At 38.1% G+C, this 19,991-nt stretch overlaps 2 protein-coding genes and 1 long non-coding RNA gene across 6 annotated transcripts; 1 reads left to right on the top strand and 2 right to left on the bottom strand.

The window, feature by feature from the left end:
- Positions 1–128: 128 nt before the first annotated feature.
- LOC116059438 lies at positions 129–6,295 on the bottom strand. 2 transcript variants are annotated; one of them, XM_031312510.2, is made up of 15 exons: positions 6,033–6,295; positions 5,390–5,510; positions 5,236–5,300; positions 5,028–5,135; positions 4,763–4,922; positions 4,442–4,608; positions 3,805–3,978; positions 3,505–3,649; positions 3,184–3,359; positions 2,883–3,041; positions 2,515–2,668; positions 2,281–2,429; positions 1,570–1,752; positions 1,083–1,121; positions 129–974 (listed from the first exon to the last, which is right to left on the bottom strand). In XM_031312510.2, the coding sequence occupies exons 1-15, from the start codon at positions 6,081–6,083 to the stop codon at positions 546–548; spliced, it is 2,280 nt and encodes a 759-aa protein (XP_031168370.1). In that variant the 5' UTR covers positions 6,084–6,295; the 3' UTR covers positions 129–545. The 2 variants fall into 2 exon arrangements, with proteins under 2 accessions (XP_031168370.1, XP_035852994.1); XM_035997101.1 differs by lacking the exon at positions 5,028–5,135 and having other exon boundaries at positions 4,442–4,626; positions 4,766–4,922.
- Positions 6,296–6,664: 369 nt separating this feature from the next.
- LOC118494185 lies at positions 6,665–15,654 on the top strand. The gene is made up of 4 exons (XR_004896267.1): positions 6,665–6,718; positions 7,523–7,528; positions 9,764–9,767; positions 15,643–15,654. It is a non-coding gene; the product is annotated as an uncharacterized LOC118494185 (long non-coding RNA).
- On the bottom strand, positions 7,610–19,697 carry stxbp2 (syntaxin binding protein 2). 3 transcript variants are annotated; one of them, XM_031312517.2, is made up of 19 exons: positions 19,580–19,697; positions 16,309–16,358; positions 16,146–16,227; positions 15,467–15,543; positions 15,296–15,371; positions 15,088–15,191; positions 14,497–14,645; positions 14,328–14,412; positions 13,590–13,720; positions 13,374–13,481; positions 13,206–13,263; positions 13,031–13,096; positions 12,508–12,588; positions 10,692–10,833; positions 10,396–10,502; positions 10,213–10,311; positions 10,034–10,119; positions 8,485–8,642; positions 7,610–8,368 (listed from the first exon to the last, which is right to left on the bottom strand). In XM_031312517.2, the coding sequence occupies exons 1-19, from the start codon at positions 19,614–19,616 to the stop codon at positions 8,289–8,291; spliced, it is 1,776 nt and encodes a 591-aa protein (XP_031168377.1). In that variant the 5' UTR covers positions 19,617–19,697; the 3' UTR covers positions 7,610–8,288. The 3 variants fall into 3 exon arrangements, with proteins under 3 accessions (XP_031168377.1, XP_031168376.1, XP_031168379.1); XM_031312516.2 differs by having other exon boundaries at positions 8,485–8,645; positions 19,580–19,696; XM_031312519.2 differs by having other exon boundaries at positions 8,485–8,645; positions 19,576–19,642.
- Positions 19,698–19,991: the final 294 nt, after the last annotated feature.

Here is a 19,991-nt window from a genome sequence, read left to right on the forward strand (position 1 = left end):
AAACAGTGCCTGATGTTGTAGTGAATTGATAGCTCTGCAATAATGTAAAATGTTACAAGTAGGCTCTCTCTAGGATCATTATGTGGTTCAACTTATCAAGAGCAAACATGAATTGGCACAGACAAAACATTTTTTGCCAGAGTTTAATTCCAACCTTTCTACAATTTCTCTTTTTGGATAAGCAGCTTAAACAGTGTTATCTTTAACTGTACACATTGCATTTATATTTGAAAAAGCAAAGCAATGAGTTCTCATCCACACAACTAAGCTTGAAACAAAATAGACAGTGTATATGTATATGGAACATTAACCAGCAATGAAAATAAATAAATAAAATACCATAACCTAGCCAGTCCTTAAAAGAAAAACAGAATAAAGTTGACTTGTACTACAGCAAGAGCTTCTAATTAGTGCGGGTATATTAAAAATGCAGATACAATTTTATAAACATTGTTCAATCAATTGTTTTCCATCTAAGCCAATTACAGACACCTCACATTGTATTTCTATTGCTTTCCTCAATAGATAATTTGTGGCATACCTGACTATTGTTTATTGCCACCATCCTTCTTATCTTTCTTTCTACCACCCTTTCCCTTTCCTTGCTCAGCTTTTTCCCTCCCCTTTCCAGGATCCCCTTTCCACTTTTGTCCTCCTTGAGCCATTCCCTTCTGCAGCTGGTATGTGTGAACCTTCTCAATCAGAGAGAAGTAGTCTTCATCTGGACTGATGGGGCTGGTCATGCGCCCCTGTTCATGTCGGTTGGGAGATGATGGCCTTGAGTCGGCTTTTCTGGGACTTGCATGGCTTGGAGAGCTGTGCCTGGACTTAGCATCTTTTGGGACAAGGTTCAAGTTGAAGGACAGGGGTCTGCCAGGTCGTGGGCTCAGAGGAATCACAAGGCTATCTCCAGGGGCTCCTAGAGTGAGGAAGACTTCTGGGAATGTACATGGTTGGTTGATATTCCTGTGTCCCTTTGACAGATAAGAGTCAAATAAGCATAAATGAAGGCACCAATCTTTTATTAAGACAACAAGCATAGGCAATTAGCTCACATTCTACCAAGCTGTGGCACAGCTTACCTGCTCTGGTGTGAAGCTCATGGACACCCTCACTGTAACCTGTGAAGAAATAGCATGACATACTGTTCTATACAAAGTGGTTCAGTGATTCTTGTTTAGTTGTTTTGTTCATTCATTAGTGGCCAACTGCAGAACAGCTCTAGAACACTAATCACTTAAAGCAGCAAGATGTCCACCTTATCAGTGAAACTCACACATGGGACTCTGAGAAAGGACCATCACTTACACCCTAACTGCAACCCAGGTCATTTAAATAATTGAAAACTGGACTCATACAAGTTAGATCTTTTCACTTTTAAAGGTTTGGTTGACGATTTCTTTCAGTGCAAATCAATACAAAACAACCAGTAAATGCAGCAGTCTATTCATCACTTTATATGACCTTTGCATTTTTAAATTAAAAAAATACTAATTACAATGTTTTTCTCCCAGCAGTCACTCTCCTAATGAAATCAAAACACTGTTATATTTGAGGTGAACAATTTACCTGTGCTGGGGAATTTAGACTCTTCTGATATTCTGTTGCAGTGGTAAATGAAGCAGATTTGGGTAGGGCTCTGGGGGAGCCAGGCTCTGCATAAGCCATTTGGGATTGAGAGACAGGTCTGGAACAGTCCTTCCTTGATGTTGTTGGTGTACTTTCAGCCACATTGATGTGTGGTGGTGAAGCCTTGCAGAGGAAAAGTAGTCAAGTATTCTGCTATAACAGCTGTGATTTTATAAAATCCTAATCAATTGTGTGTATGAGATGTTTATTAAGCAGATATTTCCATGTCAACATAATTTTCTTCTTTATGTACAATACAAATGGTACAAATATGCTCCATATCTAGAATGGAGAACCACATCTGAATTTGAAACCATAAGGTGCTCCAAAATCTTTTCAGCTCAGCTATTCTATAAGGGGACCTTGTGGTCCAAGAATGATATTTTTGCCATGACTAGTTCATGAGTTACAGCACTGCAGACACAAGACTATGCCTGCACATTGACAGACATACATAATGTCCTGCATACCATTCACATTGTGGGAGTGTAGCATAAAAATAACAAGGAACTAAATTTAGCAATGCAATATATATGCAATATGCAATATATATATATATATATATATATATATATATATATACATAATAAAACAATTTGGCAGTATTCCTTATGTTCGTACCATCAATCATTTAAATGTTGTGTAACTTACTGGGATTTCAGCCATTGCATTTCTACCATTTTCTTTTATTTCAGAATTCCCACGTATCCCTGGCAGGGTAGGAAGTGCAACACGCTGATCGTCTAGCCGTCGTCCCTGACTGGAGGCTATGATGTTGAAGAATTCATTAGCGTCTGCATCTGTTACAGAGTCAAGAGTAATTTCTGTGATGTCTCAGGGAGAGTAAACACATACTTGACCTTGCCCCTTGTGTATTTTTCTGACCTGTGGGTACACTATTTAAAGCAATTCCATTGTGCATGGGTGTGGCAGGTGTACTTCTGCTGGGTTGTAAAGAGCAGCGTTGCTCTTCCATACGTCCACCTTGTGCATGACTTATCATTTTTAAGAACTGCTCCTCTTCAGCTGGAGATGCCTCCTAATACAGTTTTAAAGAAATACAAACACCTTAGCCAATAGAGGCTGGATAAAATGAAATAAGCACATTTTTTCTTCAAAAGACTGTGGAGGATGAGCCTCCCTATCCATCACTGATGTAATTTTAATGTCTTACTTAAAGGAATATAACATTACAGGAGAGTAGATGTGTTGGCAAAACTATAAGCTGTTTATTGTGCAGCATGATGTCTCACCTGCTGATGTTCAGGTTTGGCACGGTTATAGGAGAAAGACCTTTGGGGAGGTTTATCAGATGCGTCTGATTTGGAATGCTCTTTGCGTTGAGTAAATGGGGTACCCACATTTCGGAGGATTTGGGGTGCAGAACATCTCTGTTCATCCATCCTTGAGCCCTGTGGAAGGAAAATAGGATTCATTGTTGTAATGTTGGATAAAAGCAGTTAGATGTGCTGTTAAACATATCCTACATCTGCAAATAAATGTGTGAAGACTTTGTGGAATAAAATCACAAAAACTGTCAAGAGTAGGCCCAACCTGGACTTTGGAGACCATGGAACACAAGTAGCTTGCATCCATCTCTGCAGCGGTTGCTGTTGATGTGGTACCTCCATTCTGTATCCCTGGCAACAAAGGAAGAGACACTCGCTGGTCATCAAGTCGTCGGCCCTGAGAGTTGGCCAGCAGGCTAAAGAATTTTTCAGAATCTGGACCTGGGTTGGTGAAAAAAGGGCCATATTAATTTTACGTTTAAATATGTAAACAATTATCACAACATGAAAGAGCAATTAAATTATCATTACAAAAACATCAAATGCAAGAATAAAAACAGCAAGGCAATTATGTTTGTATTCTAACCTTTGGGCAAGGTGCTCTGACTGGGCTTGTGTTTGGGTGTGGACTGGGGACTAACATTTAAGACACATCGCTGTTCATCCATTCGCCCACGCTGGGAATGACTCATTAAGTACAAAAAATCTTCCTGTTTAGTTGGAGTCAAGGCCTAGATGGGAAAAAGTGTACCGTACATATTTAGGTCAGTAAATAAATTATCTGGAATATATATCACATGCAGATTACAGATCTAAGATCTCACTGTTTTAAAATGTTGTAATTTACCTCCTGGGTTTAAAAATGTTCAGTAACTTGGGCATATACCTGTTGAGATGCTTTATCTTCAGTCTTTGGTCGACCTATGTCTGAGCCGGGGCTGAATGAGGCTGAACGTGGAGGGCCTGAAGCAGATGCAGATGTATCCTTTTTTAATGAACACTGGGTTGCCGGGATTAGGAGTTGAGGTAGTGAGCACCTTTGGTCATCCATTCTGGATTCCTGAAAGTGCATTAGATCAGGATTTTTCAGCATTCTTGATCAGGAGGCACACTTCTGTGATACATAAAGTTCCACACAGTATTGAGTAAATGATGGCTTCATGTAAGAATGCAATTATAAGATTCTTAGCCCTGTCAACAGGTTTGAATTTTACAAATGACATATTACAGGATTCAAATACTGTGAAAAAATGTCCTAAGTGAACTGTTCCTAAGATGATGGCATGCTTTGACATGACATTTCCATGAAAACAGACTTTGAAGCACCGTACATTCAAAACATTTCTGCTAATGTATGGCTTTGTAGCATCCTACAAAAACATTTCATTCATGTAATAATTTGTCTGCATTCATGTTTCATATTTGTGCAACACTGAAAGCCTAGAGTATTTTTGGTACTTTCATCAATTGCTGTTAAAAAAAAAGTAAAATATTTAGTTCTTTGACAAAAGGAAAGTACTAACCTGGACTTTAGAGACCATGTAACACAAGTAGCTTGAATCCCCTACTGCAGCAGATGTAGCATTCTCCTTTTGTAATCCTGGAAATGATGGAAGAGACACTCGCTGGTCGTTAAGCCGTCGGCTCTGAGTGTTGGCCACGAGGCTGAACAACATTTCAGAATCTCGATCTGGGAAGATAAAATGTGAAAACAGGTGAAATCTTGTCTAAACCTGGATCTGTTAGGACAGAATGGTAAGTAAGAGGCAATTACAAGAATTGCAACTTTGGAAAATGTATACACAGACTTAATAAACCCAACCTCAACCTGTTTTAATTTTTACCTATGTCTGAGGTACATGCAGCAGGCTTTCTGTCTGTGTGTTTGGGTGTGCAGGGAGCACTCTTGCTTGAATCCAAGGAACAGCTCTGGTTGTCCATGCGTCCAGGCTGGCCTTGGCTGATCATATTCATGAACTTCTGTTGTTCATCAGGTAATTCTTCCTATTGGAAAAAAAAACAGTGAGATTAAGATTTGATCAAATGAGGATTAATAACATCTAATAATGTCAAACGAGTCAGTAGAAGAAACAGTAGGACAGAACAGACCTTTAATTGGTTGTCTGGTACCAACAGAAGCTTCCTGTTTCTATCTGGAGTACTCTCTGTCACAGAAATCTGAGGTGCAGAGCTGTGATGGTTACTACTCCTAGGTTCCTGAGAAAACAAGTCACATTTGGGGTAGACGTCATTCATTATTCATAACACCACCTATGCAGGTGCATGCACTAAGCCCTTACAGCTTGTAGTCTAGTACCTGGTAGTTTAACCCTGGCAATGACACTCTCAGTTCATTAAGGTGTTGTCCCCCATAGTTTGAACCTGTGGGGAGCAGGGGTGAAACAATCAACAATCAATCTACAAAAGGACACAAACACTGCTGATGGTATCTTTGTGTCTGCTGTCCCAACCTGCAGGTGTAGTTTTGATTTGTCCAGTTTTAACAGGACTCAAGGAGCAACACTGTTCATCCATTCGTCCGCGCTGTGAGTAACTCATTATGTTGAGGATCTGCTCATGTTCTGGGGTTTCCTGTTGAACATCAGCCAAAGGAAAAAGCAAATAGTGTGAACTATTAAAACATATAGATATAGTATAGTGGTATTCCTTGGTCCTTGTCCTAAACCATTTTGTTTTATTGCCCAATGTAAATCCTAATATAAAATTCAATTATTCTTAAAAGCTAATCTTTTCTCACTCCATATCACAGTAAAAGTCCAGGAACCCATTTTGGGGACCAACGTAAAACACGGATGTAATATCAAGATGTAATCAATTATAGTATATGACATTGCCAACAAATTATGATAAAATACTTTAACTATGGAGAAGAATAAATATGACAGCTTAAAATATTTGCTTCTTTTGGTCACTTTCGAGAATTAAATACCATTCTGCACGCAAATATCTAAAATAAATAAAACAATAATTAACATAACATATCCAATAAGAACCAAAATATAATTTAAGAATATACGCATCAAAAAACATGCACTGATGGCAAAATGTACACAAACTTTCAAGCATGGGACTATTAGGCTACAAAGATCTTACCAGCACAGTGTCGGTAGCTTCTGATTTTGAGTCCACTTTGGCAGCTGCCATGATGAAAAATAATGCAAAAAGGGGGAAGCGTCCCCTATTGAAAACTAGATAAAAATGTGAAAAAGTAGAGACAGTTACACAAAAGTACTTCCTGTAAGTGATGGAGAACCCATTCAATACTTGAATGTAACTATTGTATGTGCAATGGAAATGATGATCATGATTGATGCTACTCCAAATGTGTACTGGGTATGGCTTGGTGGAAGGCCTTTATATAGAGTTAAGTCCTGAGTATTAACCCATTGCCATTAAGACCCAAGTCAGTGCCCCGACCGTAATATTACCATCTGTAATCCCAGATGAAAACATAATCCTCAACATGGAGAGGGATGATCTTTTTCACTGTTAGGTGTACATGTTCTCCCTTCTGACCTAACACTATATTTAAAATTCATGTTTGCATTTTAAAGTGGAAGTAGGCATATGCCCAGGTTGTGATATTGAGATAAACAAAACTGCCACTGCTGTGATAAACGAGGTCAAACTCAAAACCCACGTACAAATATACTTAAAAATATGAAAATGAGTGAAAAATATCTTTTGTATCTGCCCCATGATTCGAATCCGCTCCAAAATGTAATAAGTTTATTTAATATAGTACCTTTTACAGAACAGTCTCAAAGTGCTTCACACGAGTACAATTGTTTTAAAAAGACCAAGCATTAAAAAAGGTAATAAAATTAACTTAAAAACAAACAAAATTACAAACATTAGACAAAGGCCAATTTAAATAAGTGAGTCTTCAGCTGCTTTGTAAAAGCGTCACCAGTGACCACAGAATAGGAAGGGCCTTCCACAGTGTCGGAGCCATCACTTCAAAGGCACAGTCACCTTTTGATTTTAATCAAGCACAAGGGACAGCAGTAAGCCCTGGTCAGAAGACCTAAGTGACCTACTGATAATATAAGGATGGAACAGGTCAGAGATGTACACAGGCGCCTGACCATGCAAGGCTCTATACGTCAAGACAATAATCTAAAAATTAATCCTGAACTTGATAGGAAGCCAGTGTAAAGAGGATTAGATGGGAGTGATGTAAGTTGTAATGCTGGACCAGGTCAACAGCAGCATTCTGGACCAGTTGTGGACAGTCAAGGGACAACTTGCTGAGGCAGGTGAGAAGAGAACGGCAGTGGTCTAGCGGGGATGATATATACAGTAAGCATGAATGATCATCTCTAGCTCAGATTAACAGGTTCTTCCTTAGGTCATGCTACACCCTTCCACCAAGTTTCATGAAAACTGGGCCAGTAGGTTCTGTAATACTGCTGACAAACAGGCAAATAAAACTGGAAACATAACCTCCTTGGCGGATATATTTTAGAGAAAGATGGTGTTTAAATAAAATACCAAAGTCAAAGATCCACAATGAACAATTCTGAGCATGGAAGTTTATTCTTAAATTTGGGATCACCATGTGTGATAAAGCTCATACTAAGTAGACAGTGAGCTGAGATTATTTCGTCGCATTTACAGCAATTTTGATGCTGATTGAAAGTCCTCTGGAACACAACGCACAGACACAATTTAAAGTGAATATCATGTTTCTTTATTACTTATCTTTAACATAAAAGAAACAAACACCCACCATACGTGCTTCCAGCAATATATTAAAGTATATGGTAAATGTGCAAGATTTCATAAGACAGCAGTTGAGACATTTTGTCTAAAATGAAATTACCCAGACAAGGAAAAAAAATGTACCTAGAGAGAGAAGAAAAAAAAAAAAAAAAAAAAGTATTTCACACTTAACCTCAATGAATATACAATACATACTTCTACTGACTTATATACATCTTTTAGACTGATTAGACTTGATAAGATTTTTGGTGCGACATGATCCAGTTTTGTGGGAAAGATGCACAAAAACAAAATTAGGGAAATCTCATATATAATGTATACAAAAAATAAGAATTTGAATGAAAATAGTAAAATTATCAAAATATGAATAATGTCTAATTAAATATTTTAATACAATATATAATGACAGCAGTACACAGAACCGAATTCACAACAAACAAAATGACTATTCTAAAACAAAATAAAGAATCACAAGTTTCCATCCATCGGCTACATCTAAGATTTCTCCTCATGCATCACTTTAGACGTCGGAGAGGCTGCGACAGAAGATCAGCAACCAATCATCTCAAATGAAAGACTAAATCCTTATTCCAGTGTGTTCTTCTCCGTTCCGGGTCTAACTATCTAACAATCAGGATTAGGAACTTGGTCCAGACTCTTCAGGTCATTAAGGAAGCTGGTTGGAGTCAGGATGTGAGAAGACCCTGTCAAGGAAAGTGTGATATTTTTCATAAAAAGAGGCAAAACCTCTTGAATGCTGCATTTTTGGGACAAAAAAAAAAAAAAAAAAATCGTGGCCTCCTCAACATGGATTCCTTACCAATCAGCACCTCCCATTTCCCATCAGTGGCTCGAGTGACTTCATAGGCAGAGCGCATCTCTGACTGTGACACCCCACCAATCACAAATATAATAAGTCGAGGGCCAGAGCGATATTCTGTTGGAGATTTATTTTTGTGCCAGTGTCCAAAACGTGCACTGCTGTAAAAGAATTAAAACAATAATTGAGCAATAAGTCAGTTTCAGTACACTGAATGATCCATCAATAAATCGGGAGGGCGAGCGGGTGTCAGATTTGTGCAGAGCCCTGGAACAAAAACACTGACAGTATGATAATAACATCCAGAACACAAGATTCACTCTCAGTAGTTTCTGTGACATGAGAAATATGGCTAACACTTTACTTGAAGGTATCTACATAAGAGTGACATGACACTGTCATGAACACATGACACTGTCATGAACACATGAACCCTAACTTGTCATGACAAAAACTGAATGACACTGTCAGAAGCGTTATGTCATAAACGTTTATGACTTGTTTATAATGTTTGACACGTTCATGACAGTGTCATGTCACTCTTATGTAGATACCTTCAAGTAAAGTGTAACTGAAATATTTTTAAAGTAATGTTGAGCTACCTATAGGATCGTAGAGTGGAAAGTCACGCCATACCACTGGCCACCTGTCCGCAGTATCATCTGCCACGTCATGTTGTAAATTCAGATGGATTTTGATTGGCTGTAAGGGTTTCTATCGTTCATTACATCGCTCTAAAAGTGATCCCAACGATATCGTTCATCACTGTCATTGTCAATATAGTTGTGGTGTGGACCCCACCATCCACTGGAGTTACAATTTTTAAAACGATATATTTATGGTTATCGTTATAGTTATCTTCTTGGTGTGGACGGCCCTTTGGTCAATGCACATCGTGCAAACAGCTCTGCTGGTTTAACACAATTTAAGTTTATATTGCGTTCATATTTTATTGTAATGCTTAGCTTACTACCTCTGCCAATCAGTTTCGTAATGTTACAAAAGCGGTCAAATTAACACCTTATTTCCAACTGCCATGTCCGATTTTTAATAGCCAGCCCTATTTAGCCAGCCTTTATTTTAGCCTAGGGTTAATATTAATGACTACTCAGTTTTAATTCTGCACTTTGCTAAAAAGGAAGGGGACCAGCATTGTGCATTATGTAGATTATGAGTCAACCCAGGTCCATGAGAGCGGTTTGTATAAGCACTATGGTCATGATAGGAGTGAAAAGCAAAACTGGCTTAACATCACCTTTTCAACTCACTTTGTCAAAAGCTTGGTTCCAACTCAGTATAATGGATAAAAGCTTTTATTTGACAACATTAATCTGTCTGCTAACCCAGTTAATATTTTTGTTTTTTTAAAAGTAATATCACCTTGGAACATTAGGGAAAAAAAGGCACATGGGATTTCTTTTCTAGCCGTCCTGTTTTGTATTAATTACTCATTAACCAATAATTTCTTTATAATATCGTGCACTGTAATAAAGTAACAATGTGCAGTTCACATTTGATAAACAATTTATTTTCTGTTTCAAGCACCCACCTGACCGCAGTCTGAGTTGTGTTGATGGGAGCAGGATCACAGATGAATGGCCACTGCTTTCTGTCCAGTTTGTCCTCGATGGCATTCTGCGACACAGAAACACAGATTGTGTAAAAATGTGAAGGCAAAACTGAGCAGGTGTGCCAGTAACATCAGAAACCTCATTTTGGCTTTATTACCTCCATGACATCTTTGATTATGGGTGCCCATCTAGAGAGCTGGTACGTGCTCTCTGTGCGCTCCCTCCGCTCAGGCAGAGTTTGCTCTGCATTGCGGCCCTAATAAACAACACGAAGTATGTAACAAATACTGAGGGAAAATTATATTTGAAATTGTACCCACAATGCAATCAAGAAATTTACCCCAGCTATAATGTTACAGCCCAGGTTCTGCAGATTGGTGATGATGTTGCTGTCGGCCTGTATGTTTGCATGCTGGATGAGCTTGGCAAGATTCTCCTCCCCGATGCCTACATGGATAACCAGATATTTAAAAATGGTAAATGAAATGAGAACACTTGTTTCTCTGCTAGTCAACACAACAAAGCTTCTGGTCATGTTAACCCTTGTACCTGTCATGCACAAGTATGCTTTTGTGCAGAAAAGAATTTGGTTTTAAAATGTTATTAGTTAAAAAAAGATTTGTGACAAGGCCACACCTCTTTTCTTGTGGAATATGTACAGCAGTATGATGCGGATTTTCTCATAGGCCCCAATTTCATTGTTCAGGAGCACAGGAACAATGCTCTTCATGGCATCCTTTAGAGGTTCCCCTTCTGCATTTGCTCCCATTGCCAGGTCCTGTGGAAGATACCCATGGTTAACTATTAACTTCAACTGGAATCTCAATTACAACTTAAGTCAGCTGACAGACAAGTCACAGGGCAGCTGACACAGGATAATGACTTGCATTTCAACCTTATTCTACTTCTCTTTCATGGCAATACTATGATTTTAAGAATAATGCATTAGCACTATTGCGCTGAGCCTTTCACTAAACTTCTTAAAAGGTTAATGCTGGTGTTATGTATGCTGTAAACTGCTCCATATAATAATCTCAGAATACTTACAATTGTTTCACTAAACAGAAGAAAAAACTATTTGTAATGAAAGAAACTGTCCTAGATTCACAGTAAACCTCCAGAGTTGCATTTGTAATGCATTAACCAAGTCAAAAATAATAACAGATATTGGCCACTTAACTTGGCTTTTATACTTACATCTAGCTTTGGGATATCACTTTAATGCAATCCTGGGCACTGTGTGACCTCCCTAAAAACTCTTGTTAAGCTTTATGATGAATTTGGACTAAGCTTTGTTGGGGCCAATCAACAACTCTTTTATGAGCAACTGAAATTAGACAGTAGCTACAAGAGCACATAAAAATACAGCACACTGTTTTGTTTATAACATTACACACATACATCTGTATTGGGTTTCCCAAACAATGTAGAACACTAAAGCTGAAAGACAGCTAATGGAGAGCTGTTGCTGTTGGATCACACCGTCATCTTTGAGCCAAAACATGCCCATTGGATTAAAGAGGCAGCTTTCAGACATGCTGACAACCCATTAGAGCATTTGAGTAATTCACTCATAAAAAAGGCCCCATTAACACTTGCATCTCATGATGCCACGACCATGCATGCTTATCATTTCCTGTGTGGATTATCTGATAAGGGATGGAAATGTAACCAAATACATCGCCTCATGAAGACAAACCATGTCTAGCTCATACAAACGACACACTGGGGCTTGGCACTGGTCTGGACCGTGGCTTTATCCCAGGCTCATGTTGATGGAAGGATTTCTACATCACCAAGTAGTACAAGTGGGTTATTTAATGCCTTTACACTCAGTAATGACGTAACCGCTTCTCCTGCATTTCTGTAGATATATGGATGTTGATGTCCGGTCCCAAGCTTCTTATGTAATATTACGATTCTCCATTAAATGAAAGACCAGTGGAGCTATAAATAAAGATGCCATCACATCAAGGTCACTTAGTGTGTTGAGTGAGACAGAGTAACTATGTCAGACATTCCCTCTAAGATACTTACCGTTACTGATTAACACAGTGGGACATATAGTTGCTACCCTGTGATATAAAAAAAAAAAAATACAAACTAACAGGTAGTTTATCAACTATGCATGAGCAGACAAATACCAAGACTATTAAATGTAATGCTCCTCTATGGGTGCCTTTCTCTTCAGGGATCAAGAGACCTTTATCATGTTTCTATTTATACCTCCAGCTATAGATGTACGGGACAACTATAGCTTCACTCATTTCATTGCCATAAAACTGTAGAAGTAATAAACGGGACCACCACAGTATAGCTGTAAACATTACAACAATGCAATTATTTTTTAAATCTACCTGAGCTGTTTGTGTCCTAATTGCGCGAGTCAAAATGTCAATGATACTGTCAAAAAATGATTCATTTCAATTGTACACCCCACAAGAGTACTGACCTGTTCCACTTCACAAAGCTTATCAAGAGAGCCCTTAAATGTCTTCATACAAGCTTCGGCTAGGTGCAAGTGAGTAGAGTACTGTGAATGAAAATGCATAATAACATTTAATTAATTTGTATTCATAACAAAACCATCATATGATATATAAAACCAATAAAACATATTTTCAAAGCCACAGGCAAGACTGAGAACTCTGATATGAGAGAAACTTTCTGGAGCAACTACAGAGATTCTTGTCATAATTGACAGTCAATGTATGGGCAAATTAACTAGAATGTGGGCAATTGTTTTTAATTAAGACTTGTTCAAACTTAAATCAAATTTACTTTCAGTACTGTCTCCTAATAAAATATGTTCAAAATCCTGATTAAGGGAAAATTTACTGTTGTGTATAGTCCTAATCTTGAACAGTTCAGAGAGTACTGGCTTTACAATAAATAAATAAAATTATGATAATGAGGATGCTGATAATGATACTACTATATATGGTGAAGATTTGGCTTTTCTCCATCCTTCTCACCATGCTCAGCTCCTTTTGATACTGTGGCATCTTCTTTAACATCTGAGAGAGATCTTTTAAGTTGGCCTGAAATGCAAACATTTTTTTTACCAAAATTGTATTATAACATATAAGTTGTCTTCATTTTATATCACAGACATCTGTAATAATAACTGAACTGTACATGAACGCTCACATTGTCAGTGCACATTCTCTTGCTCTCACAAAAGGTGCGCAGAAGCTCTGTCACTTTCCTGCAACAATGGGTTTTGAAAATTATTAGTCACCTTGTGCAGGAGTACATTTAATTAGTTATAATAATGACGACATGAGTTATATTCTCATCTAGTTGTGTCAGACTTACTTAGTGACATCAGCAATGTGCATATGTCTGAGTTGAACCCAGAGCTCATCATCTTCGTCCAATAATACTTCTCTGTCATTCGAATTCCCAATGCCGGTTGTCTGATAACTTCAAAAAATAAAAGTACAACACAATTAATTATGGATAAATGGTAGAATCAAAGACAGCACACTGACCTGGCAAAGCAAATGAACAGCAGCCCAGATATTTACTCACGTATAGATGTCTTGTTTGATATCTAGCAAGTCGTAGGCCATCGCCTGGAAGGTCAGCTCATGTAGAATAGGCGAGATTGGATCAAACCCACGATCAACAATCAGTAGCTGGGATCTTGCCTTATCTGCACCCTAAAAACAATAAACATAAGGGATATTATATAATACTAACCAAAGATTTGATTTACTTCACAGATGCATAATAAATTAAGATCTAGCCTACAGTACGCATGAAATATAAGGCCCTTTATTATCTTTTTGTGAATCTGTCATGCAGTGAAAGTCTTATCAGCTTTTATCAATACAAGCTCAATATCACCATGTGATGCAGCATGAGGCAGTGCTTCAGCAAATTTGTCAAGTACAGTAAAAAATAAAGAGAATGCTTAGACAGCATGGCACTGCACTTCAGATCTATGGGGGCAAAAAGAAAACAGTAATACATGCCTGTTAAGACCCATCTCAGGAGCAAGGATATGTCAGCTAAGAAAGACAGAAAAGAAGGGAAAAAGGGAAAGGTCCAGCGTAATCAACAGGAAATAAAACCCAGAAACCACAGAAACTTTCACAACCTGTGAAGGTGAAGAGCTGCAGAATCCCGAAGGAAGTGCATTCTCTTATATGGAAGAGTTGGTTTAGCAGAAAAAAAAGCAGAATAAGAATTCAGAATACAAGAATTGTATTGATACTGTAGAGCACATAAGAATTGTTGTGGGTGGTGGTTTAAGTAGGTCCTAACCTCTCCCATGCTTGGGTTGTCAGCTTTATGAGCGGTAAGGCGCTGGTAGACCTCATCAGCCAGTCTAGCATTGTCCTCTGGTCCCCTTAGAAACAGAGAGGTATACAAATGAATCAACAAATTCAGCGGAAAACTAATTTCAGTGTACTTTTATTCAAGGCTTTCATACTTGCGGTAACGGATTGCAGGGTACTCCTTAAGTGTGTCACACAGGGTTGCAATCTGCTCCGCCAGATTTTCGATCATTTTGTCTTTATCTTTATTTGGCTTAGAACTGTAGAAGGAGTACAAGGAGTTTGGATCATCCAGGGAGAATACCTGCAGGGGTGAGAGGTATTAAGGTTTGCCTCAATTTAACCATATCATGTTTACAACAATCAAGCTGAACTATTCACATTTACATCAACAATGGAAAAAATGCGTATAATGTGAAAGGTGTTGCTCATAGTAATATACCCACAGCTCTAGGGGAGCATTTAAAGATCTTTCAGCTCAAACTTTACTGTTTCACTCTTATCAACCTTGTTTCCAGCCATAGCAGGCATAATAGATAAACCCACCGTATGTTACCTGCCCAGTACCAAACAAAACAGACAAAATGAGTGACTCGCCGTTAAGCAAAGCGGAGCATTTAGCAGCTAGCCAGATCATTTTCTCAGGAGTTGTTGGTAACCAAAACACTAAACACACTAAAACAAAAGTGAATAAGAATTGGTAGCCAAAAAAATGACATTTGTTTTAAGGGGAGATAATTCCCTACCTGAGCCTCATAAGGCAGAAAAGCAACGTTGATCTCTTTTAAAGTCTTGATGACCTTGGCAACTCTGGCTCTACCAATCTCGGTAAAGAGACCATCTGGACAAGCTATGGAAGCAAACATTAATAAATAAATTAGAAATGGCAATAGCTTAATGTTATTATTCAATACATTTCGAAAAATAATAATACAAATGAACACACACACTTACTATCAGTGAAGAAGATGTGTGCTGCTTTGTAAGTAAAGGCAGCGTCTTTGAAGTCATTAATAAGAGCATGGACTGACTGTAAATGAAAACAATTTTTGTTTAAAAGATTAAAATTATGAGAAAATGCACAATGAGGGAACTGAGGAATCTGAGGAAAAGGCAACAGCTAACCTTCTCCACAGGTGAAATCAAATAAATGGCCTCCAAACTAGAGATGGGCTCCCTACGTTTATTGATGTCCTCCACAACTGAAAAGGAGAAAATAGAGAACCTTTACTTTAATCTAAACAATCTGACTTAATCAATATGTAACCGCAAATAAAACATCAACATCACGGTCATGTCAGGTAAAATACAGTTATATCATGTACAAGCTGCCAGATCAAAATCAGTGAATGCTGGCATGAATTACAAGTGTGTGTGGAACTCTGAGAAGGGCACACACACATTTGGTTTGTGGATGGTGAAAAACACTTTCACATTCAAGTGCAAATTTCAGATTTTTTTTTAAATTGAGATGGACTTTTTAAGATTGTATGGACTGCATATTTTTCATTTATATCAAATCTGTCAGGGATCATTAATGCACTAGGGACAGTGGACATTGTCAACTTAAGAAAGATTATGGCCATCCACATATAATGTAGGAAAGAAGATGAGCATTTTGTATGTGGACAGGACAAATGTAAATATCCCCCAATTGCTCTATGATGACAGATGACAAGAGGCTGGCAAAAGTTAAGCAACACTTGAAAACAGTGTACTGTTATCTGTTAGTTCTGTAAGTGTGATCCCTCATATATGCAACTGATCCATAGGATGCAAGACCATTAGTTATCTGCATACTTACTGGTAACCCCCTCTGCCAAAATGTCAGACATCTTGCAGCAAGAGGACAGAATTCGCATGCTCATGTGATCCACGATAAGAACCTGATGTAACACAAGATAAAAAGAGGTTAAAAATTTAGTGACAAAATCACAGGATTTTTATTCTTATTGGTCAACTGTTACCTTCCATTCTCCATCCTTCTTCACACTCTTGATGACCCCATTGAGAATTTCTGTAGAAGAGAATGAATAAAATCATATGATTACAGAAAACTGTCAATAATTTGGTAGTCTTGCATTGCCAGACCTATCTCTACAGCGCTGCGGAGGACGGTCTGGCTAGTCCACACAGCATTCTAAGATAGGGAAAAAAATGTGTTCATTGGCATTTCTTTAAACCAATCACAATCGTCTTAGGCGCCGCTAAGCGCCAAACGGAGCAACCAGGCCTTTGCAAAAAAGCCTCTGGAAGGAACTTGTTTTGGTGGAACGTGTACGTTCAAAAGTTGTTTTAGTCGTGCAACAGAAAACTTTAATTGGACAGATCGTCTAGCTAGCTGTCTGGATTTACCCTGCAGACATCTGAGGAGCAGTTAACCACAGTCCTCATAAATCGACCGGAGTTTAAAATGCCAACACAAAGAAAGCGGAAGGTGATGGACATCCGGCCGAAAAGGAGGAACATCCAGCGGAACCTCCGGCGGTACCGGAACAATCCCGTAAATGAAATGTCGTTGATATAGATTCATAATTTGGAAACCTTTCTTGACCAGCACAAAATGTTTGTGTTGGAATTTTAGCAATGACTCCAATACAACAATACTTGGCAATGTTGTTTGTAAATCAGAAGTAACATAACACCATTATATTTTTATGTGATAGCTATGATTGACAAAACTCCCAATTTTTGTTACAGCACTCATTCGCCATTTTCTTTTTTCAATTCCTCTTTATCGAGTATGACAGAGTGGCATTCAATCTATTGCACACCAGTAGCTAAAGAGTAAAAGAATACATGCGTGGTTTCATTGAAATGAAACGAGGAACTTTCTTGAAACAAACCCATAGCACTTGTATTCACTAACTCAGCCGGTTGGGTGCAACTTCCTTCCTTGTGTTATACTGTTGAGATTAAAGTGTATAAAATGCAGACAAAAGCATAGTTGTTCCAGTGACTTCATAGGCGCAACAGCTGAGGTATGGTACTACTGGGGAAACACACTGGAAAAACTGAGGGTTTCTTGCAGTGTTTTACTGTGGAGGTAGGCCATCTTGTCCAAAATGCCTTGAAAAAAAACATCTACACCTTCAGGGTAAAAGAGCAGAGGCACTATTCCACACAGCAAAAGCTGTTATAATACTAATAATATTTATATTAAGTGTGGCTATTGTTTAGGCCATCATCTACTTACTCAGATCTGGGTGGCTTACCACCTCAGCTAAACCGTTTCCTCCCTTTAATGGTGCACAGAAGGACAGTGTTCAAAGAGACATGAAAATGAAGAACTGCATAGATGTGATATCATGTACGTACATTACTGAACTTCCTTGATTAACCTCATTAGAAACACATCAGTGACTCCCTAAGACATATGATTGATTGTTATAAGTCTTATTACCACATCAATTTACTTGCTAATTGTCATGATAATTGGCTGGCACAAGTTCAATTCAGCAGATAATTATAAAGAAACATAGTATTGCTCTAAACCTTCTGTTAATGATCATTGTGATTACTTTTTTATGAATTGTTTCCAAAATAATATCTGGTGTTGGTGGGGTTTCTGTGGAAGTGGAAGCTGGTTAGACTATAATTTGTTTTTGGGTCAGGACTGTTGAGATAGGAGGCCATACCTATAATCTAGCTTGTACCAACATACATTCAACAACATAGATGTGTCTGCCAGGACCAAGATGAAAATTAATCACTGACAAATGCCTCATCTTGCCATGCCCAACCTATTTTCATAGAGGGAACTGGAAAAGATGACTACTTGTAGGTGGGGATTTCCACCTTAAAGCAGACAGCATTCAAGCTATTTTAGCAATCTAAATCTTAGCCTACATATTTGTTAATTTTTAAAATGTACCAAAATATCTGCATGCATAATTTCCCTGATGACTGTCTTGCCTGTAACATAATGCTGTATTAGGACTTATTTGACTTTACTCTGTCACTTGTCTGAGTTTATTACTTACACTGATATATTGTATTTGCAATTATAGTGACAGGGGAGAGGGCCTAAACTCTCCCATCCTTTAACTCAACTTGTGTGGACAACAATGTTTTCAAGCATTAGATCAAGCTCCTAAGAAGCTGTCAACATGCCACCGATCTAACTGCTTTTGCAGATTTCCGAAGCCCAGCCCTACAAACATGAGTTATTCAAATTAGTGGCAATGGAAAAAAAGAGCATATTCTAAAATGTACATAAATAAATAACAAGTCATTGTTGGTCTGGTCTCAGAATCCTAGGCAAGATCAGCGTTAGGCTACTTGTATTATCAGCAGGCTACACATCCCACTGCCCAGGGACTACAGATGAAAATTAGCTTATAGCTAACTCTGGTACTGCTAAGGAGCTGGGCATTGTCCCTGTCAAATAAACAAATAATGAAGTGTTTAGCAATTCTGAGTGGCAGGTGTTTGCACACTAACGTTACACTCCTCCTAACCCTTGACATTAGTGAAAAGATTGTAACATTACCAGTGTTCAAATAAATGCACCTTTAACATTATAAGTTGTTTAGAACAATGAATCACCAACGCTATTTGTCTTTGTAGAGATTTGTGAATACACAATGTATTAATTAATCATTATTAGCCTACACTTATGTTACAAATACTTTGAATGCATCCATTATATAACGTTATTTAAACAATAGTTACATTATTTTTGTAAACAAAACAACACACCTGAGTAAAAATCAGTTACTTTAAAAACTTTTTGTAACAAAAATTGTGATTTTATTGAGGTTTAATTGCTTACAGCATGAATGTTCCGGCCGATTTAGTCCATCGCTAGAAAAGTTATCGGGCTTCCTTTTAGGTTAACGTTAGCTAGCTAACGTTAGCTAGCTAAGCTAACGTTAGCCTGTGGACTGTCGCAACATTTCCAATCACTGATGCCGCGTTTTATATCCGCCAAATATCACAACAAATCTTAATTTCCCCTCAGCAAATGTTGTCATCAACACAACAATACCAATTGCTATCAATGGCTTGGGTTAGCGAGAAACATTATTTCCTTAAGTAATATTAGCATTTTAATTGTGACTGGAACAGGAAGAAACCTTTGGTGAACCAACGTCCCAGCAGTGTTTTGTGTTATAACGTTAGGTCTATCTGCAATGTATCGAGCTCGTACGAGATAAATTCGAATTAACTACCTGTGTATATTAACGTTAGTGATAAACCTCTGAAAGCAGATAACGATACGAGTGTATAACTTACTTTCTCCTACTACCGCTTTCAGCCCACTCGGTGCCATCTTGACAGCAGTCTGCTGGCTTCTCTCTCGTCGGTCACTTCCTTGTTGTCTGTATGTTTCTACCACGCAGCTTTTGACAGCGAAATAGTCTTCTTCTTCTTTTTATTTTCGGCAGACTAGACGCATCTGTGGCGTATTGCTGCCCTCCGCTGTTCTCTAATCACTATTCACAACTTAATTAAAAGTAATTATCTATATATTTGTATATACTCCAATACGTCGCAAGTACTCCATCAGTTTCTTCAATTTGTTCCAACTGTCCAAATTCAATAAAGTGCATAAAGTAAAAACAGTTTCTCCAGTTGCACCCAGTTCTCTGAACAGTTTCTTCCTCTGAGGAGAGTACTTCCTGCACTGCACTAATACATGCTTCAC

This window comes from Sander lucioperca, chromosome 21 (assembly GCF_008315115.2).
Source record: "Sander lucioperca isolate FBNREF2018 chromosome 21, SLUC_FBN_1.2, whole genome shotgun sequence".
NCBI classification, from domain to species: Eukaryota; Metazoa; Chordata; class Actinopteri; order Perciformes; family Percidae; genus Sander; species Sander lucioperca.